This window comes from Cetorhinus maximus, chromosome 9, assembly GCF_964194155.1.
Source record: "Cetorhinus maximus chromosome 9, sCetMax3.hap1.1, whole genome shotgun sequence".
Lineage (NCBI taxonomy): Eukaryota > Metazoa > Chordata > Chondrichthyes > Lamniformes > Cetorhinidae > Cetorhinus > Cetorhinus maximus.
The window spans coordinates 117,558,705-117,581,853 of NC_135887.1; the positions used below are offsets into that span (position 1 = coordinate 117,558,705).

The 23,149-nt window shown below is 39.3% G+C and overlaps 1 protein-coding gene across 4 annotated transcripts in view; it reads left to right on the forward strand.

Moving 5' to 3' along the window:
• elp4 (elongator acetyltransferase complex subunit 4) overlaps positions 1-23,149 on the forward strand; it is a 307,678-nt gene that overhangs the window by 121,998 nt on the left and 162,531 nt on the right. For all 4 annotated transcript variants that reach the window (XM_078549418.1, XM_078549419.1, XM_078549420.1 and 1 more), the window contains exons 6-7: positions 20,700-20,784; positions 22,262-22,450. In XM_078549418.1, the coding sequence (XP_078405544.1) occupies positions 20,700-20,784; positions 22,262-22,450 (274 nt within the window). The remainder of the gene's footprint in view (positions 1-20,699; positions 20,785-22,261; positions 22,451-23,149) is intronic.

The following is a 23,149-nucleotide window of genomic DNA, read 5'->3' on the forward strand; positions in this document are numbered from 1 at the left end:
GTGACAAAATATTAATTTGGAAGAATCCTTGTTATTAATGTACAGAAAATCATCTGCTCATTGAAAAACATGCATATGTGGAAACACATACTGCCTTTCCATCAACACATTTGCTCTCATATATTAACACATGAAACTCTCAGTGGAGATGTGGGGTGACAATGTAATAATGAAGGTGATAATTATTTAAAATGGAGATGTTTCATTTATCAAAATTATTCACACTTTTTGTTGCACGATGTGAAGAAAGCATTTACTCTAACTATTTAAGAAGAATTAATATTCAGCAAAAATTCTTCAAACTACATTGCTGATTAAAATATGACCAAATAATTTTTAATGATCCTTTGGTCATTTTATAACCTTTGAGTTAATTGTTCTTAGTGTATACCATATTAACATACTTTTTTAAAATGCATTCTTACGGGAATGCTAGGCTAGCATTTATTACCCATCCCTAATTGCCCTTGAGAAGGTGGTGGTGAGCTGCCTTCTTGAACCGCTGCAGTCCCTGTGGTGTAGGTACACCCACAGAGCTGTTAGGGAAGGAGTTCCAGGATTTTGACCCAGCAACAGTGTAGGAACAGCCATATATTTCCAAGTCAGGATGGTGAGTGACTTGGAGAGGAATTTCCTGGTGGTGGTATGTATCTGCTGTTCTTGTCATTCTACATAGTAGCAGTCGTGGTTTTGGAAGGTGCTGCCTAAGGAGCCTTGGTGAGTTCCTGGAGTGCATCTTGTAGCTGGTACACACTGCTGCCACTGTGCATCGGTGATGGAGGGGAGTGAATGTTTGTGGACGGGGTGCTATTCAAGCAGACTGTTTTGTCCTGGATGGTCAAGCTTCTTGAATGTTGTTGGAGTTGCACTCATCCAGGCAAGTCTGGAGTATTCCATCACCCTCCTGATTTGTGCCTTGTAGATGGTGGACAGGCTTTGGGGAGTCAGGAGGTGAGTTACTCACCGCAGGATTCCTAGTCTCTGACCTGCTCTTGTAGCCACAGTATTTATATGGCTAGTTCAGTTTCTGGTCAATGGTAACTCCCAGATTCTTGATAGTGGGGGATTCAGTGATGGTAATGCCATTGAATGGTTAGAGAACCAAGCTGAATAAAGGAAGTACAGAGGAGACCTGAAAAAGGAAATGAGGAGGTTAAAAAGAAAGAATTAGATAGATTAGCGGCTATCACAAAAAGGACCCAAAATTATTTTACAATCGTACAAATAGTAAATAGTCAAAAAAAGAGTGGGTCTGATTAGAGACTAAGAAAGGATATCGCCTTGGAGGCAGAGGCCGAGGTTGAGGTACTGATTGAGTACTCTGCATCTGTCCCCCAGAGAATGGAATGCTGCCAATATAGTAGTAAAGCAGTGGATAGGATAAAAGTCAATTAAAGAGGAGGTACTTAAAAGGTTGATAGTCTTCAAAGTAGAAAAGTCACCAGCCCAGATGAGATGTGTCCTATGTTACTGAGGGAAGTAAGGGTGGAAATTATGGAGACTTTGGCCACAACCTTCCAGACCCCCTTGGAGATGGGGATGGTGCCAGAGGAGTGGAGAATTGCAAATGTTACATCCCTCTTTTATATAAAAAAAAGGAGAGGGATAAATCTGGCAACTAAAACCAGTCAACCTAAAATGTGGGTGTGGAAATATTTTGAGACAATAACCATGACAAAATGAATTTGCATTTGGAAAAGAATGGGCTAATAAATGAAAGTTAGCTTGGATTTGTTAAAGGCAAATTGTGTTTGACTCGATCAAGTTCTTTGAAGTAATGGAGAAGATTGATTTGGGGAATGCTGCTAATATTGTGTATATGGACTTTCAAAAGGTGTTTGTTTGACCAAGTACCACACAATAGTCTTGTTAGCAAAATTGAAGTCCATGAAATTAAAGGGGGAATGGCAGCTTGGGTACAAAATTGGTTAAAGAACAGGAAATGCTTCCGGTTAAAGGTTGTTTTTCAGACTAGAAGGAGGTAGACTGAGGCAGTTCCCAAGGAGTCAAGTATTAGAACCACCGCTCTTTGTGATATTTATTAATGACCTGGACTTGAGTGTGCATAGTTTAATTTCAAAGTTTATATATGATACAAAACTCAGAAAATTAAACAATGAGGAGGATAGTAACAGATCTGAGGAGGATGTAGCATACAGGTGAAATGGGCAGACACATGGCAAAACTTTACTGTAGAGCAGAGTAAAAACATTTTTGTAGGAGAAGCAATAGGAACTTAAATGCTGCAATTTTAAAGGTTGTGTAGGGAAGGAGAGACTTGGGATGTATATATGCAAATCTTTGAAAGTGGTAGGACAAATTGAGATGGCTGATAAAAAGCATGAGAGATCCTTGACTTTATTAATAAAGGAATATAGTACAAAAACAAGGAGGTTATGCTAAAACAAAAGCAAAATATTGTGGATGCTGGAAATGTGAGTTAAAAACAGAAGATGCTGGAAATACTCAGCAGTACTGGCAACATCTGTAAGAGAGAAATAGTTAACATTTCAGGTCTGTGACCTTTTGTCAGAACGAGGAAAAGTTAGCTTTGAGTGAGTGAAAGGGAGGTGGATGAGAAGAGCAAAATGGAAGGTGTCCCTAATAGGGTGGAGATTAAATGACAAAAGATTTCATGGTACAAGGCCAAAGGAGGTGGTAATGGGACAAGTTTACAAAAGGGAATGCCTGTGATAGCAACAAAGAATTTGCCTAGAGGAGGTGCCAATGACTGGATAGCTGCCATCTGAATGCAACGTAAAGGAACTGAGAAAGAAACGAGAGAAAAGAAAAACAAAGAAACACAGAACAAAATGTGAGCAAAGAAAATGATCTAAAATTGTTGAACTTGTGTTGAGACCAGAAGACTGTAAAATGTTCAAAAGATGCTCCTTGAAGTTGCTTTGAGCTTCAATGAAACACTGTAGCAAGTCAAGGACAGAAAGGTCAGAGTGGAATCTAGGTAGAGAATGAAAATGACAGGTGATTGGAACCTCAAGATCACATTGGAGACTGAACAGAAGTGTTCCACAAAACAGTTACTCAGTTTATGTTTGATCTCACTAGTGTAGAGGAGACCACACTGTGTGGAGCAATACAGTATACTAAATTGAAAGAAGTACAAGTAAATCGCCGTTTCACCTGGAACAAGTGTTTAGGGCCTTGGATGGTGAGAAGGGAGGAGGTAGAAAAGGCAGATGTTGCACATCCTGCACTTGCATGGAAAGTTGCTGTACAAAAGGGAGGCAGTGTTGGGCATGACTGAGGAATGGACCAGAGTGTTGCAAGGGAGCAATTGCTTTGGAATGCCAAAAGGGGAGAGCAGAGGAGGATGTGTTTGGTAGTGGCATCACACTGGAGGTGGCGGAAATGTTGGAGGATGATCCATTGAATACGGAAGCTGCTGAGGTGGAAGGTGAGGACAAGGGGAGTCCTATCATGGTTCTGGGCGGGTGGGGAAGGGGTGAGAGCATAAGTATGTGAAATAGAACATTCACAGTCGAAAGTCCTGTCAACTACAGTGAGGAAAAACGAACACAGTTGCAACAGAGGTGGATAAATTGGAAGAATGGAATAGAGTCCTTACACGAAGTGAGATGTCGGGAAGTATAGTCAAGGTAGCTATGGGAGTCCATGCATTTATAGCTGATGTTGGTTGATAGCTTATCCCCAGAGACAGTGAAGTCAGGGAAGGAAATAGTCGGAGATGGACCATGTGAAGATGGGAGAAGGATCAAGATTGGAAGCAAAGTCAATGAAGTTTTCCAGTTCAGGCTGAGGGCAGGAAACTGTACTGATACATTCATTAATATACTGGAAGAAGAGGTGAGGAAAGGGGGCCTGAGTTGGATGAAACAAAGGATGTCCAATGCAAAGGAGAACCCCTGCAGGTACCCTTAGCACCTTTTATTTGGAGGAAGTGAGTGGAGAAGGAGGAGTTGTCCAATGTGAGAACAAGCTCTCAGAATTGAAGTTATGCTAAACCTGGAGTAACATTTTCAGTTCTTAGCTTCCCACCTTTAGCTGGATATCGAGGTCTTGGAGAGACTGTAGAAGAGATTTACTAGAATAGAACCAGGGATGAGGAACTGCAGTTATATGAAGAGACTGGAAAAACTGAGCTTTTTCTCCTTTATAGCAGAGAAGGTGAAGAGGAAATTTGATAGAGCTGTTCAAATTCATGAATCGTTTTGATAGAGTAAATAAGGAGAAACTGTTTCCAGTGACAGAACAGTCAGTAAACAGAGGACACAGATTTACGGTGATTGGCAAAAGAGCCAGAGGTGACATGAAGAAATATTGCTAGTACGATACAAGTTGCTGAGATCTGGAAGGTGGTGGTGGTGTAAGCAGATTCAGTAGTAATATTCAAAAGAACATTGGATAAATACTTGAAAGGAAAACAAATATATGGTTTTGGGGAAAGAGTGGGGGGGGTGGGGGTGAGACTAATTGGATAGCTCTACTAAAGAGCCAACACAGACCGATGGGCCTCCTTGAGTGATGTATCATTCTATGATTACTTTAGAATGGTGCAAAAATACTGCTGATTCTAAGAAATTATAAACACTGGCCTATTATGAAATGAGGAAAGCCAAGGAGATCAACTGAAGACCCAGATCCACAGATTGACTTCTTCAATCTGAAAGTTGCTCCTAATTTTCCAGACCAGTGCTTATTATTCTAACAAAATAAATGCCTTGAAGGCTTGTGTAATAAATGTGTCATGTTGACTGCTGTAGTTGGTTACAGTCATGTTTATACTGCAGGCTGAATGGAAATGTCATTTCAGTACAAAATTCATGTGCATTTGTTATCCATCTTGCTGTCTAATATGTGAAGGGAATTTCTTTCAGAAACATTGTGCATTTTATGGAGAGGTTGCCATTTATGTAGAGATTTTCAGTGGAGAATTAAAGGCTGAATGCAAAATGTATCTGGTTACAGTGCTTTGGTATGATGCAGAATTGTAATAATAGAGCAATCTTGCCCCAGATTCTTTACTGATCCTGATTGGTACTTTGACAGTTATAATTGAATTTTCCTTTCATCCCCAGTTCACTTCATCCTCTACTCCCTCTTCTAAAGATGTTTCCTGTCAAACTGGTCTCCAGTTCTTTAGGTGGCAATCGCTCAGATGATCATTATTCATGCATCAGCCTTGATATCAGTGGTGGCAAATAATCTCCTCACATATCTATTTCCAGTCAGGGTTGTTGTGTAGAAATTAGGAATGAGGACCGCCTGACTATTTCACCATCCAACCATTTCTAATGCTTGAACATTACAGAAATAACGCCACTCATACCATTGCCCAGACAGAGAAGCACTAATTCAGAATACAAATCCTAGCTGAGCCAAGGACAAGGATTAGAGATCTTATCTCTTAAAACTAAACATTTAGAATGGTGCCTAAAAAGCACATTTATTATTTCCCCCAAATGTGTTGGCAGTGTGACCACTGTTGAAATTTAGATGGGTGCATGTATCATAAAAGGTTAGAGTGTATGAAAGAAAGAAAAGAGATAAAACTTGGATATATCTAGCATCTTTCACATCCGCAGGTTGTCCCAAAGCACTTCACAACCAATGTATTACTTTTTGAAGTGTAGTTGCAACGTATATCTATGTAGGCATAGCAGCAGCCAATTTTACACAGTAAGGTTCGGCAAACAGTAATGAGATAAAAGCCCAATTAATCTGTTTTGCTGGTATTCATTAGGAGGTGAACATTAGTCAGGACACTGAGAACTCCTCTCAAGTCACTGGTGTGGAACTCAAAGTCATGATCCTCTAACTCAGGCAAAAGAAATATAATTCAGGATAGATGCTGCATCTTTTGTTTATTTCTCTCAGTGCAGGTGAATAGATGAGACTTTCTCATTATCTCCCAGATACAGATAAAGTAACAGCTTTGTGGAAATGAGATTGATGGAATGTCAGTAGTCTTCTCTCATGGGAATAAAATTCATGCATCATCTGAATTAAGGCACCACAACTAATGAGATGCTGTAGCATATAGTTTAAATAATTATTCCACCATCCATAGGAAGAGGGGTATAGTGGTACTCATCATTATCTATCCCTTCCATGATGCCCAAAGTGAAATAAAGTCAAGGTCAGATTTGAAAATTTTCCCAAAATTTTACAGATGGGCTTGCTAGTGAGTAAGCTTTTGTCCTTTCTTAAAGCCAGATTTAGTCTGATAACTGTAATTGCAGGAGTTGGATTTCTGGGCCTAGTGGCTGATTTATTCCTTTATTGGATACTCACATGCATTCCTGTTGCAAACAACAGACTTTGAAGCTGGACCAGCGAAACCAAGAACTGTTTGGTTCAGAATGAAATTTACAAATAGCACTTTCACTTTTTTTTTTCATTTAGATCCGACAGCCAGAACAAATGCTTTGGAGATTGGCAAACTTGGACAACTTGTGTACAAGTTCAAATTTTACATTTTTATTTTTTAAAAGTCAACAAAGTGCATCAGCTATAGGAAGAGCTACACATTCTGGGCATTTATCAGCTTCTTGCTGTTAAAAGACTTGACATCTCTTACGTGGTCTGACCTGTCATAAATCTCTAACTGGTCAGTAGCCCATAGCATTTCTCAGCTTGAGGTAGCACTGAGCAGAGACACTTCAATTTTAAGTGGGAAACTATGAGCTATCATTGAACATTTAATTGCACAGTAGCTACAAGTGATTAACAGCCTAATTGTTGGTTATTAAATATTTATAAAGAAGCTTCCATGATCAATTTTCAGCAAACTGTTGACCTATGAACAATTAGCAAATGTTACAGTTGTTTGTATTTAATGAATATTGTTAACTGATTATTGCAGTGTTACAGCAGCTTTTATTAAACATTAGTTAATTATTTATAACAGCAATATGAAGATTTTATTAAACAACTGTTAATTATTTGTGATGGTGGTATTGCTGAAAATGTTAAATGTTAAAACAGATATGTTGCGGAAGGCATTGAAATATAATTTTTATTTCTGTACGTGAAACTGAACTGCTAATTCATGAATGATGAAGTCAGTAGTAAATTTTGGGGATTAATTTTTTTCTCCCTTCCATAATATATTTTATAATACAGCACTTCACATTAAAATTTGTAATTTTTTTTAACTTCATGCTGTTAATGTGTTTTTAACATTGCTACTTGAGCAGTTTCTCCACTTGCTACCGTGCCCTGCACATATTCTCCCAAAAAAGTGATTGCTTGCTACCATGAAGTTGCTTATTGGTTGGAATTAAATATTCATTTCACAAACTTGGTCCCCCAAGTCCTAATGGCTTCACCAATGTGATTAAATCAATTATACATTTATGTGTCTATGGCTGGATCTAAAGATGCAACAAAATGAATGGGCCCATAATTTCCTGGAAACTTGCACCAAATCAATGGTATAATCACTGTGTAATGCTGATTTTTGGTGCAAATGACTGAAGAAATCCCAGGAGCAAGTGATTTTTCCTTGGTGTTACCCTATACCAGAACTCCCTTGTTTATTTATGCCAATTTTTGGAATCTTCCACTGTAACCATCTGCAGCTCATTAATATAGCTTTCTACCCCCACATGGTCATGCAATTTTTTTCTATTCTTTCATGGGCTGTGAGTGTCACTGGAAAGTCCAGCACTTGTTTCTCAACCCTGATTGCCCTTCAGTTTAACTGAATTTACTCCAGTTCTGACTAGGATGTAAACTTGCGTCAAAAACTTTGGACACAATAGGACTAAAAATCAAATTTCTAGTGATTTGTGCCAAGTTTTGTCTTTTTTTATTACTCGCTAAGACCTAAGATTTATTTTTTTGTATCTTTAATGCATATTAAAGAGATGAGGAGGAATTTCTTCACTCAGAGGGTGGTGGAAGCTCAATCATTGAGCATGTTCAAGACAGAAATTGGTAAACTGCCCAGATACTAGGAGAAATTCAAGCAACCCAGAAAGCTGATGCCAGGTGTGCAAAGATACAGGAGGACTGTATTACCGGATGACCTGTGTATGCTCCTAGCAAATACATTCTGAAGCGGTTCTTTGAACCGCATCGTCATCTTAGCCTTTTAGACTACTTGTTAGTCTATAATGAATGAATTGCCATTCCTAGGCTCCTTAGCATAGGCATTCTCCAGTGGTTGCACCTGGGTATCACCAAGTGCAGGGCTAGAGCCCACAATTCAGTCTGATGGCAATTTATCTCCAGAGCTATTGAGGACATGATTCCTAATTGCACTACTTGTGCCATTCATAGGCAAGACCACAAGGAGCTGCTAATGACATCCTGCTTTCCATCACGACCATGGGAGTGCCTCAGCATGGGTCTTTTTGTCTTCAAGGATAAAACCCTTCTTATCGTCGACTATTACTCCTTGTGGATCGAGGTCAAACGGTTACACGGGCCCATCTTGGCAGCGGTTATTGCCGTGCTCAAGAAAATTTTTGTCACATGTCATCCCTGATTTAGTTGTCTCTGACAACGGTCCTCGGTTTGCAAATCCCTGCTTCAAACGCTTCACTGAGACATAGGGCTTCAGCCTTATCACCTGCCCCCCCAGGTACCCATAGGCCAATGGAGGGACCAAAAGATGGACCTATACTGTGAAGAAGAATAATAATGTCGACCTAGCTTTACTGAGTTCCCAGTCTGCGCCACTGCAGAACGATCTGGCTTCATCGGAACTCTTAGTGGCTAGGAGATTACGCACACAGCTCCCGAGTCTCCCACATGCCTTTTGATCATGTCTCAAGGTGACAGAGACAGAAAAAGTGTGGGAGAAAGAGGACCACGACCATGCAAACCAGACTGTCGCGATGAAGCACAGGATCGACTGGCACTCTTGCCAGGGGAGTCTATCTGGATCTGAGACCAGGATCAGTCCTTCCAGATTTTGAGTCAGCCTATTCATCCACACACCTATTTTGTGCACACTGACCACGGTGTTCTCGGGCAGAACAGACCTGCACTGGTATCCACCTGCAGATGGCTTTTACAGGACAGAGTTGACCACCAAGACAATTCCCCCCCCTCCCCCCACCAACTTACTAGATGGTTCATGGCACCTCCACAGGAGGGCTGTGATCTGGCCCTTCTCCAAAAGAAACAAGAACATGACCTGGCAGACTGTTCAAACCCTATGTCTCAGGGATGGTAACAGTGACGTTGGGGGTGGTGTAGGATGTTGTGTAAATATTTAATCAATAGAATGAAAGACTTGGGGGAAATGTAGTATAAAGGGTTAATAGCTATTATGCTGATAGGTAACATACATCATCATTGATGTTAGATCACATGTCACTGGAACTCAAAGATGCTTCTAGAAGGAGCCTCGTGCTTATCTATCCCCATACATAGTTGTATATAGCTAATAAATGTTTGGAATTCCCTGGATGCCTTGTTTCCAGTAGTCTCTGTTAAACACACCCTCAGTCCATTTGTGATGACACTTCATATACAGTCCTGGTCACCGCATTACAGGAGTGATATAATCACATAAGAGAGGGTGCAGAGGAGTTTTAAGAGGATGCTGCCAGAGGCAGAGAATTTTAGCTACATGGAAAGATTGGATAGCCTGAGGTTGTTTGGACCAGGGGAGACTGAGATGTACAACATTGTGAAGGGCTGAAATACAATAGATGGAAAGGACCTATTTCCCTTAGCAGAATTATCAGTAACTAGGGGTTGGACTTAAAGTAATTGGCAGAAGGGATTAGAAGGGACAATAATATCACAAGAAATAGGAGCAGGAGTAGATCATTCGGCCCATCAAGCCTGCTCCGCCATTCAGTAAGATCATTGCTGATCTAATTGTGGCCTTAACTCCACTTTCCTGCCTGTCGCCCCTAACCCTTGACTCCCTTGTCAATCAAAAATCTGTCTAACTCAGGCTTGAGTAGATTCAATATCTCAGTCTGCACTGTTCTTTTTGGAAAAGAATTCCAAAGACTAAACCCTCTGAAAGAAGAAATTCCACTCATCTCTGTCTTAAATGGAGATCCCTTATTTTTAAATTCTGCCACAGACTTCCAGATTCCCCCATGAGCAGAAACATCCTTCCAGCATTTACCGTGTCAACCCCCCTTAGAATCCTTTATCTTTCAGTAGGATCACCTCTCATTCTTCTAAACTACAATGAGTGTAGACCCAACCTGCTGAACCTTTCCTCATAAGGCAACTAAGGAATCAAACTAATGAACATTCTCTGAACTGCTACCAAAGCATGTTTACACTTAAGTAAGGAGACCAAAACTGTACAGTACTCTAGGTTGTCAATGTCTCATCAATTGCATTGTTAAGGTTTGTTAATGTCAATTACATTGTTAAGGGGAACAAACAATGTTTATTTGAACACACAAATAGGGGATAGCTAGGACACTGGGTGGGGGTGAGGAATATTGACATAACAAATTCAATAAACTGTCTCAGCAAGAAAAGGCGCTGTCTAATTTTGACTTCACCAACCTGCTTGAATCCTGTTAAACATGTGTGGTCTCACCAATGCCTTGTATAGTTGTAGCATGACTACCCTACTTTTATACTCCGTCCTCCTTGCGATAAAGGACAATAATCTATTTGGCCTTCCCAATTAAATAATGTGCCAATCTTCCAGACTCTGGATCGTCGGAGACCAGACGTACGACTGAACATGTGCACTGGGGCCATGTGGAAGTTCTGACGCATGGACCTATGTGGAAATGGAAGTTTCAACTTCTGATGAGCAATTCCTCTGCTCCCCAGAAACTTTCACGAGTGTCGCGGACTGAGTTAGAGTCAGAGACTTGGGACAGTTCTGCGGTACTTACCTGGATAGTTACCGACGAAATGTTAGACAGATTAAAACCTAGTCTAACATCTGGATCACCACACAACCAAACCACCTCACCTACTTACCCACCTCACCCACGTACCACCTCACCCACCCATCTACCTACTCTCCCATCTCACCCACCCCACCCATTCATCCACTCACCCATTCACTAACGTTCAGACTGGACCTTTAAAGTTACCACATGGCAGCTAATATTGCCATAAAAAAGTGCCGTTTCTTCTTCTTCACTCATCTCTACTGTGATCTGATGGAGTTCCCCAATGGGTGCTGCGCTGTGCATTTCTGCGAAAGCCAGCCTCGGAAGATCCCGGAAGAAATGCGCAACAGCTTCGAGTCTTAATTTTTGAGCACCACGATAATCCAGCTATCGTTGCCTCTGCTCAGAAGATCCAGGCCAATGTTTTACTTTTCTGTTCTTCCTGCCATAGTGGACAACTTCATATTTTCCCACATTATACATTATCTGCCAAATTTATGCCCATTCGTTTAATCTATCTATATCCCTTTGCAGGCTCTTTGTGTGTGCTGGGGGTCTCAAATTCACTGCCTGAAAGGGTGGTAGAGGCAGAAATCCTTGTGTATTTAGATAAGCAATTGAAGTGCTGTAACAGGGTAATGGGCCAAGAGCTAGAAAGTGAAATTAGGCTGGAGAATTTTTTTTGGCCAGCATAAACATGATGGGCCGAATGCCTATTTCTGTGCTGTAAATTTTGTATGTTTCTGTGCAGGTTAGTCAAGTGAGCCTGGAAATAGTCAAATCTAGAGGTGACAAAAGCATGGGTGAGGGTTTCAGCAGCATATAATTACATCAAATGTTACAGCATAGAAACAGGCCATTTTAGCCAGCTGGTCCAGGTTGGCATTTATGGTCCAATCAATCCCCCTTCAATACCTGTCCATCATCACCCACTATTGCCTTCTCTCCCATGTGCTTCCCCTTAAATGCTTGAAACTATTCACCTCAACTACTTCTTGTGGTAGTGCATTCCACATTATCACCAATTTCTGGATAAAAAAGATTCCTAAGAATTCCCAGTTGATTACGTTATATTGACGGCCTCTAGTTTTCCTCACAAATGAGACTGAGTTGGGCAATACTACGGTAATGAAAATAGGCAATATTTGTGTCAAGAGCCGAAGGTGTTGGGCGATCAACTTGTTGAATAGAACACCAAGGTTGCAGTGTGGTTCAGCTTAAGACAGAGGACAGGGAGGAAATGGGTTGGTGCCAAGGGTGCAGAGTTTGTGACAGGTTTCCCAATGTTTAACTGAAGGAAATTATAGCTAATCCAAAACTGGAAATGCAAGACCAGCAATCTGACAACACAGAAGCAGGGGTGCGTACAGAACCTAGTGATTGGAGCTGTGTTTGGAGAGCTGTAGCAGTGGCTTTGGTTGGAAAGGAAAGTGCATTATCAAATTGTCAATGCTTAATGCCAGGTAGAAGGTTGGTTGCTGTTCACTTTTGATTGAACAGATGGGAGAGTGCTTCTTTAAGAATCCTAACTATGTAATTATCTTTGCTATTTTTACCATTATTTATCCATTATGTATATTTATTAATGTCAAATGCCATTTTCTATTCACTTGTTTGGTTTTTAATGTTCTCTAGTTCAGTTTGAATAGCATCCTTTACTCTGGAACATCATGCTGACCCACAGAAACATGGGAAAATTTTAATCCCCCAATTTCCAAAATTGGAGTCCTGACCCTCCTAACCTGCCTCCAACATGCCCATTCTAGTTTCAATACTGTCGCCATTGGGAGGGATGGAGAAGAATGGCTAAACTGCTCTTCAGAGGCGAGTCTGTAATTTAAAATAGTTTAACAGGCCTTTGTGCCTCAAATTTTAGCAGAGTTTCATTTCAAATGTCTACGGATCAGGTCCCCTGGGAGTAAGGAAACTCTGCAGCTGGAGGGAGGCGAGAATTGCTAGATTCATCAGATCCAGCACTACTTTGTTTGTGGATCAGGAGGAGCAAGAGGACTTTCGGCCGGTCCCCAATCTAACCTGCTTCCTTCCCTGTCAATGGCCAGTCGCTTCTTTACCCACCACCCCCACCCCCCCTCAACAACCCATACCAATCTTCCTGAGTCTTCGGACGTTTTTGATTTCCTTTAGGCTTCTGATTTCCCTCTGACATTTCCGATGTCCCCAAGGCTTCCAATCTCTCCACAGCCTCTGATCTTGCCAAGGACTTCAATCTCCCCACAACCTTTCTGATCTCCTTTCCTCCCTCTTTTTCTTAGATCTTATGATCTAAGATTGCTTTATCACATCTAAAAGAATTTTGGTAAACATTTTACCTTTTCATAAACTTTGGTAAACAAATGTTGACTATCTTGCTGTGATCAGCTGCACTGTAATAGATTGTGAAATCTTCCTATATTAAAAGCAAAATACTATGGATGCTGGAAATCTGTGGAGAGAAAAATGGAATTAACCTTTCAGGTTGGTGTAACCACCCAACTAACATGGATAATGAAGTGCTAGACAATAGAATGGAGATCTGAGATGATTTATTTAAACACAATTTGCTTCCTGTGTTCACATTTGTCTGGTTCAAAAGATGCAATCTTGCTACCATTTAGAGGACAACTGTGTAACTGAATCCTGATTCACTTTCTTAAATTTTATTTTTTTTTTTTTGGAAGTTGTATTTAAACAGAGTTTTAAGAACCTAGCTAGGAGAATTGGATGTGAGGAGTTACTGTGCACAACAGTGGAAGATAGCTGAATTAATATCAGTAGAAATGCAGTAATTAATTCATGATGCTTCAGTAATCCTGTCATTTTAACTCTGTTGTTGGAGCTTTCTCGTGCTATTGAATACAATGACTCCTTCAAGCCATTTGCTGTCACAATGTTATAAGTACTCACTTGGTAAAATGAACATTTTTAGTAAAAGATTAGAATATAAGGATAGGAAGCTCATATTAAAATTAATCCTAATTATTTTTCTAGCACTTTATTTTCCTTTCTTGCCAATTTTTTCTCATCTCCTCTCCAGGATTTGATGACTCATTGCTGGAGTACACGTGCTGGATGCTCTGCTCAGCCTTGACCAGATTCTTTTTTCTTTTGGTGGCTGTAGACACACAGTTTTCATAGGCTATTTGACCATTGAGGTTTTCGCAGTTGAGCACTGACTTCGCCCAGTTTTCTTTCATACACATCTGCAGTGTATAACCTGGTTTACCCTGCCTAACCTGAGCCACTGAGATTAATTGTAGCATCTTCTTTAAACCTTATTAGTTAAAACAACACAGATTGAAGAAAAAGCAAAATACTGCAGATGCTGGAAATCTGAAACAGAAATAAAAATTGCTGGAAAAACTCAGCAGGCCTGACAGCATCTGTGGAGAGAAAGATGGAGTTAACGCTTCAAGTCCGCATGGCTCTTCAGAACTAAAGAAAAGTAAAAATGTGGTGAAATATGTGGGACAGGTGAAGCTATTATTATTTTTTTTAAAATGTATTTCCATTCATTGATTTATCCCTACCTTTTAACCTATTTTGATCTATTCTCCCACGCTGTCCCCTCCCCCCACCCCACCCCCACTAGGGCCATCTGTCACTTGCTCATTCTGCTTTCTACTCTTAATGTCACCATTAGCCCCTCCTTTAGCCAGTATCACCACCATCAACACCCCTTCGACCTTTTGTTTATGACATCTTTTGCAATCTCTCCTTTGCCTCCACCTATCACTGGCCTTCTATCCAGCTTCACCTGTCCCACCCCACTTAAACAGTATATATTTCACCACATTTTTACTTTTCTTTAGTTCTAATGAAGAGTCATATGGACTTGAAACGTTAACTCTGTCTTTCTCTCCACAGAAGCTGTCAGACCTGCTGAGTTTTTCCAGCAATTTTTGTTTTTGTTGGAGAAAAAGCTTGGCCTTCCTGGTCTGTCTGACACAAGTATTGGTGTGGAGAATATGGTGCAAATGGTACAAAAGTTAATCGACATTGGTAGAACCTACTGATGATAATGTTACATGTATGACCATTGCTAATTGAACTAATCACCAGATAGAAAAATACAGTAAAATGATGCCTAATTATAGACTGGTTCTATCATGAATTACAGTGCAATTGAACTGGAGGTGTGCTATTTTGTATACAGATGTCTTTTAACCTCATAGAGGAAAATATAAAATATAAAGAGGTTAAAAATGTTATTGTACTAAATGTAAAAACTAATTGTGTTGAACTATTGGATTAAAAACTATATTTTACCAACTTGTACTGCAGTGTTGAGTGAATTTTCAGCCTGGGACAACAGCAAGTTATAGTTTGGTTTGGCACATTAACTGTTTAGTCCTTAATTTAAATTTACATGAAAACTGAATTACCAGATTTTTTTCACAACATATTTTAGCAATGAACTAACCAAGTATTATCCCGGTACTGGCTTGTCTATATTAAACCTTCTTCAGCTTGATATATGCTGATCACTGTAAAATTAGCACAAATCAGAAATTATTGATCTTCCTAAAAGCAGGTCATTTGGTCTATCATGCCTGTACCATCTCAATTAATTATTCAGTTTAGTCACATTCTCCTTTCTGTTTTAAGTATTTATCCAATTTCTTTTTAAAAGTTACTGTTGAATCTGTGTCCACCATCCTTTTGAGACAAAGCATTCCAGATTATCATAACTCGCTGCATTTTTTTTTTTAAAAACTCTCACCTTGCCACTGGTTCTGGTTCTTTTGCCAGTTACTTAAACCAGTGTTCTCTGGTTATTGACCTTTCTGCTAGTGGAAAATGTTTCTCCTTATTTACTCTATCAACCCCTGCTGCCCCCATCCCCCACCCACCCATAATTTTAAACAGCTCTATTAAATCTCCCTTTAGATTGAGTTTGTAATACAAATTGTTTTCAATTACAAGTTTTGGTGTGTGAAAACAGTATACAAATAGAAATAACAAAATTGTGTTCGGGCCACTTAAAAGAAAGCTTTCCTTGCACGTTAAATTAATGTGGAACACAGGCTTTCATTATGGCTCAAGGTTCAGACAAAGGTGGTTAAATCAGCTAAAATATCTTTCCTAATGTGATCTACTTACAGATAATAACCCTATTTGTCATGTCCTTGATGGTCTAACTTTGGCAATTGCTTAGAAACTATATTAGTCGGGAAGTGTAAGACTTTCTCGTTACCAGGATACCATGTGCCTACTGTCGTTTTATCAGTTACCAGTTTGTTAAAAAGTAAAGTGTACCCACGATTTCAATAGAAAAAAGATTGTTTAGATCAAATTGATTCATTTGACAGTGGAAAGCGATTAAGAGTGACTGAGCCTCTGAAAATAAACTCAGTTTCACATTATTGGCAGCATCAATGTTACTAGGAAAAATTATTTTTCAAAATGTTTCTCCATAACTTATAGTTTGCAAATGAAGTCTTGCAGAAATTAATTGGCATATTTAAGAGTGTACATATAAAGTCTTGTGCCAAATGTGCATTGCCTGTACAACACTTTGTTGATATTACGTAATATTTACAGCATCAAAAAACGTGCATTTAACCCAACTGGTCTCTGCCAGTGTTCTTGCTCAATGTGAGCCTCCTCCCTTCCTACCTCATCTAAGGCTTCCTGTATATCCTTTCTTGCTCATCATGTGCTTAGTCCGTTTCGCCTTAAATAACCTGTGCTGTTTACTGCAACTATTCCCTGTGGTAGTGAATTCCACATTCTAACTGCTCCTTTAGGTGAAGGAAGTTTTTCCTGAATTCCTTATTCATGACTGTCTAATATTTATGATCCCGAGTTTTGGAAGCACGTGGTAGAATGTCTTCCTTGCCAAATCCCTTCATGATCATAAAGACCTCTATTTGATCATCCACTCAGCCCTCTTTTTTTATGAAACAGAATATCCTTCAACTCAGTGTAAACAGCACCATAGGACATCAGCTGGTTTTAAATAAGATTTGAAATGGATATTGGGTGCCTAGGAGTGATTAGAAGCCGTAATCTCTTTCATGAATCCCATGAGCAAGACCAGATTTTAATAATATGCAATTTGTCGCAACAGCCCTACCTCTATGTACTTCTGATGGCACTGGATGTCATGCAGACCCTGGGATCTATTGTGCTCCAGTGGTCAATGTTTGATGTCAAAACTGAAGAAATAATATTGATGTGTTATAGAGCAATTATCCCCAGTTGGTTACTGGGAGTAAAAGCCATATATTGGGAATTTATTTTTCCTCACCATCTGTAAGAGATGTGTTGAGATTTTATTTGAACAAAATTATTGTAACAAAGTAACATGAAAAATATGTAATATATCCTTCTGTGCCCCTCCAAAAATTAACTAATGGAAAAGCTCACGGAAAGAAATCCCATTTATTGCTGCTCGACCTTTCTTCTTACTCATCATATGCCCTTATGGGCATAAAAGCTGTTAGGAAAACATGTCACTACTGCAGTTAGTATCTCTTCAATTTCAATTTTGGTGTAACTGAAACTATTGGTAAAAAATCCATTATTCTTTGCACCAAATTAGTCCTTTCTCATTGTATTTTAATTATGGTAGTTACACTACTAATATTCTTCAAGTGTGGTTATCAACCCACTCCAGGATATTCATTTTAACAATGCATGAAGCTCATGCAGGTGAATTTAATGGTTTGCTCCCCTTTTCTGCCAATAGTGTTGAACATTAGTATAATGGTAATCTGTGCTGAAAGGCAGTATGCACATAATGAGGACTGATTAAAATCACCTCCACAAACTTGTGTTCTTAAAAATGTACATGTGCCTTGCAATGATCTTAAGGCATAAGCTTAGCACTGAGGTTCAGATAATTATACTGTTGTATGGTTATACAGTTACACCTCAATCCCCCTTGTAAGAGAGAAAATACTCCCTTTGAGGATAATGGAAATTGTCAGGTATTTAGCATACCAGGTTGGCCTCAACTCCTGCTGGTCTCTTCATTTGATTCCATTTTCAAGCTAGTTAACTTTTTAAACCACGATAACGAAGTAATTTTTACAACCTCAGAATTGGTGGATTGCATTTATTGTACAGTACTAGCTAACTGTTGGCACAGTGCTACAGATTCAATTTAAATTGACTCATGCTGGCCTCATAACCAGACCCTGATACCTGCTGGTCTCCCAATCTGACCCTGAATCATTCAGAATAATTGGGAATGTGGATAACAGTAAGGATAAATCAGGTTATGATGCACATCTCTCAAGCACAGCCATTTGCTTTCTAAGCTCATTGATCTTATTACTTGTAACAATTTATTTTCCTTCTGGCTTTTAACAGCCCCAAAGTTTCCATAATGTAAACATCTTTGTTCTTTTGTGGGGCGGGTGGACAACTATATTGTTATCAAGCAAAGGAGAATAATGGCAAATTTGCGTTTGTTTCCTCTGAGAACTAAACAAATATTCCTGATATTTCCATACTTAACAACATCCCAATAATCAGTCATGGATCATTTTCATTAGTTTCTCAGTCCACAGACAGTAATTAAAGATTTTGTTAGGACCACGTGCAAGGGGTGACCTGGCTGCTCTCAATTCAACCTCCTTGGTTGGTCTCAACAAAGGTTTAAGTTTCTTTTTTCACAAGAATATGCCTTTTCCAAATCAGAATGCATTTAACTATTTAAGCTGTGAACAATAAGGAGTCAATCAAACAAGGTTTCTTGAGTCAAAGAGCAAATCTATTAACCACTAAACCTGAGAAAAATAATAAAAATGCGACATCAAGCATTCAGACCTCATGCAGCCATTTGGGCCCCAAACACACAAGTATCAGAAACAAAGAGAATTAGAGACCCATCAAAAAAGGTAAAAGGATAGATGGTTAAGTGTCCTTTATTATCTTTGAGGTGTAGATTTTAAACAGTGCTGCCAGTTTGGTTTAGCTTGTTTCTTGGAAGCGGTCAGATGTAGATAATGTTGCAGTTATTATGAGATTTTGGTTCATTGGTAGTGGCTGGCCAGCCTTGCCTTGAAATACTTCACCCATTGTGCATTTCCAATATGTGTCTCTGTGGCAGCAATTGTTTCAATATCCAGTGCTTTGCATTTTAATGCCTTTTACTTAGTGCCGAGTTTGGATGGGCGTTTGGATTACAGGAAATGTCTCTTTCTTCACAATCCCCTGAGGGTGATTCGTTTGTTTCTCACCTTCACCTTGAAATGTGGCCTTGCATGTTTAATTTGTATGCTCTGCCTCAGTTCAAATTGCAAAACTTCCAGTCAGCTGAAAGTTGAAGAATCAGTGTTTTCAAAAATAATGGGGTAGAGCCTTGTGACAGTATTGAGAGTTTCTACTCATTTTGCTACCCTTCCATTATTACATGAACTATCCAACCCTCTTAACAAAGTGTTCTTTTAAATAAAAATTCACATTACATAAAGTAATGAGTATTAGACAATGTGACATTGTCAAAAATGTTTCCAGATGCGAGCTGCCCAGAGCTCACTTTTGTTTTTCATTTTGTTTAGCCACCTTACTTGTGGAAACATGTTTTGCCTCACAAACCTTACTTGTGGAAATATATTTTGCCTCACACACAAGTTCACTTATTTTGATCTATTTAAATGGGCATTTCACAATGTACATTTTAAAACGTGCCAACGATGAAATTATCAACTATTACACCAAGTATGTTTTTTTAAAAAACATTTAAAATTTGGGAACAAACTGGTGTCTGCCAATGTCATGTCCATCTTTGTTCTTACTTCATCACAGTGTAGTTTTTGATTAGTGTTTGTGCTTTACTACAAATTTGTCTTCTTGACTAATATAGTCGTGGTGCAACCCTCAGTTTGTTTTCAGTTAACATTTTTATGGAGCAGAAGGAAGCAGAAACATTTTTGGAAAGGATGTTTTTGTTAAAATTACAAATTTTCAACAAGCTGAGCTCAGGTGACTAGGACTTTGATCAGGTGTGCTTGCTGTGGCAGTTCATTAACGATATGTTAATTAATCTATGATTTAACACAGAAATGCTGTGGTGGTTTCATCTTTTAAGTTGCTTCATTAAATCATTAATTTTCTAGGAGGTAAGTGAGCCTGACATAATTAAGGCATCCTTGTCTCTGCAGAATATCACTTTCATATGGTGTCAGGTCACTGAGGTAGTAAATAGAAGAGAATGACTGCTGACTCCCAGGATGCATTTTATTTATATGGCTGTGCTGTGAAGTTAATTTATAGTTCATTTTTACTTTTCACTTAAGCAGCTTAGAATGAAATTAAGATTTTGTTTAGGCTTGGGAGCACTGCTTGTAAATAGAACCATTGCAACAGCTTGCATTTAACACATCCATTGAAGAACAAAAGACAAGTTTTTCATGCTTTACTCAAGACATAAGACATTCTTATTTTGGCAAATGTTCTACAGTGAGTCTAAATGTCATGAAAAGCCATATAATTTCTTTGGCCAATTTCTCTCTTGTGTTGTAGTATTGCTTGAATAGGTTTCCATCAGGTCAGTGCAAAGTAATTCAGCATTCATTTGTATCTAATGGGGTAGTAGTTTTCCAAATATAATTGTAGTCCAAGCAAAATATTTATTGCACAAGTTATATGCTTACCAAAAGTTAGCTGTATTGGCATTTAGTTGAAAGTTTCTCAACGAGGGAAAAGCAAATTCATCTATACCAACTCAGATTAAGCAAAAATCACATTTTCTTCAGGGTTACTTGGAAAACAGTATAAGAACATGTTTCTTTTTTTATCAATGGAGAACTGCTATGCATGAACTTGTGTATTTAGAAGCCCCTTTTCATCAAAGGCGTAAAATTACCAACTGAGTGCTAAAGTGATTTTTTAAATTTGAGACTCACATTTCATACCATTTTTTTTTGACAGTAATATGAACTTTGGCTATGTGAAGCTGCTTAGATCCATACAAAGAGTCATCCGAGAGGAAGGATTTGATGGAGCCTGTCCCCAGGTATGGTGCACAAGCCCTTAGTGTCTTCTGTAATCAAGTAACTAATGTTGTTTTCATAGCGCTCTCCAGGGTGCAGCCGGAAGGGCTTGGAATAATCAACAATGAACAAGCTGTTTCTAAGCACGGATGAAGTAAACAAGCATTGCAAAGACAGTGTATGGGTCATATGTTAATATGCATTTGCCTCACGTTTTGAGCTTTCCTCAACTCTATTGGGTACGAGCATTGATGTGCATAAGCAGTGTGCTCTGGCATCATTAGTCACTGAGCACCTAAAAAGGAGCTGTCCAGTCGAGAAAGTGGCTTAGCCCAAATCCACATTAAGCCACATTAGACTTTTTCTGTTGATGTTGTAATGAAAATATCTCTGTTGTAAAACTTGTAGCCTTGAGGATACTGTGACAAGAAACCTTCATTTAGTTGTAGGGAACGATCAGCTAATTAGAGTTTTGTAGAGGGCCGTGCAGTCAACTTTCCAACGGAATTAACTAAGTTAGCTGAGGCTGTTTCTCAAACTGAAAAAATCCTTTATAGCAACTTTAGCTATTCAGAGTACTTATATGTTAATTTAGCTTGTTATTGCTCAGCTCACAATCTCTACTGAGATTTCGGCACAGATCTGGACAGGCTGTCTTTCCCTGTGGAGGCATAACCCCTTTGGAGAAGTAAATTGGTCCCTGACAGGCACCTCTCCCCTTCCCAGTGGTAACCATGGCAACAGGCATGTCATAACAGTTCCCACAGTACAGTGTGCCTAGCTGCTTCTGCAGCAAGATGACAGGTCTTATAAAGCAGGAAATCTCATAGAAAGCATATTTGGTGAAGTGACACACATACACCCTAAGAACCTTTCAACAAAGTCACTTCTAACTGAAAAGACTTTCACAATAAGGTTTATTTTTATTTGATATTTTTGCTACAGTTCTTCTTTGTGCATTGCCTTCTGCTGACCTTTATCTCACTGTGCTCTTCCAAAATGCATTTTGTTTCTTTGTCACAACCAGTTGCTTATGATCAAAGAGTAAAAAATTTACACATTGTTTTTTCTGTGTCTAAGCAACAAGTTACTCCATAAAAGTAAAAGTGTAGAATTAACTACCCATTTTGGTAGCATGAATCGATTGCGATACCACAGGCAGCTTTTGTTAACAGAATCTTGGCCCAAACCAGCTGGAAGTCTAGCATACGCTGATCCTTTTTTGGCACTTTCCTAGCAGCTATGTAGGCTTTGCAAAAGTGTAGCTCTTATTAAGGTCCTACTGGTATCCTTCCCTGTTGATATGCCAAGGAAACAAGCTGTTTTATGAGCCGTTGGGCAGCTGGAAAGCAAGTCCAGACAGAAACTTCAGAGCCTTGTCACCTGTCCAGTAGCTGTTATAGCTCTCGTAAGTTAAAATGTGAACTGGGTGGAAAGGGTGTCATTTATAAGCAAAGCCCTGCTGTTTTGTCACATTCATTTGCACTTCTCTTCCTACAGACTAAACAGAGGAATATCCTGCGGATAGGAATCCATTCACTCGGCTCAATGTTGTGGGGAGAGGATATTGGCCTTGGTGAAAACCCCGAACATGCTTACAGTCTGACTAAATTTCTGTATGCACTCCGTGGACTTCTCAGAACATCTCTTTCTGCCTGCTTTATTACTGTGCCAGCTTACCTCATCCAGGTTAGATGTCAGTGGACTTTGTTTTACATGCAGTTCTTTTAAGTACTGTGTGTATTTTGAAGTAGAAATAACTATTTCCATAGAGCACTAGTTCGCTTTTCTTGGTGAGCTCTGATGAAATTACCTAATATTGTGATTTTCCAACAGCAGTCTGTGGTTGAACAAAATACATTATTTCTAGTAGACGAGTACTCCCATTGCCATGCCACTTCAAACATGGATGACCTGAGCAAACTGTAGCATGTGTTCCCAGCCTTTTGTACACTGCAATAAAAACAGAAAATGCTGGAAACACTCAGCAGGTCTGCCAGCATTTGTGGAGAGAGAAACTAAGTTAACATTTTTCGGTCATTAATCTTTCATCAGAGCCCTTAGTACACTGGTTGTTCCAAAGTTATTCACACTTTTTCTGAAATCAGTTTTCAAGTCCTCTGATGCTATGAGTTCATGAAGGTATAAGGCTGCCTGACAACAAAGTGGGGATGTAAATTGAACTGCTAGAGTCCATTTTTGCATTGCATCAAGGATCTAAAGTCCTCCATTCCATGTACGATCAGGAGTCAGACCACATGCCTGTCTTGGAGTTTATAATCTAGCATCAACTTTGCAGGGTCCTAAAGATGGTGTTTAAATGCACCCTTTAAAAGTGCTACAAATAAAGTAGGCGTAAAATGTAAACTTCAGTGGACAATTGTACTT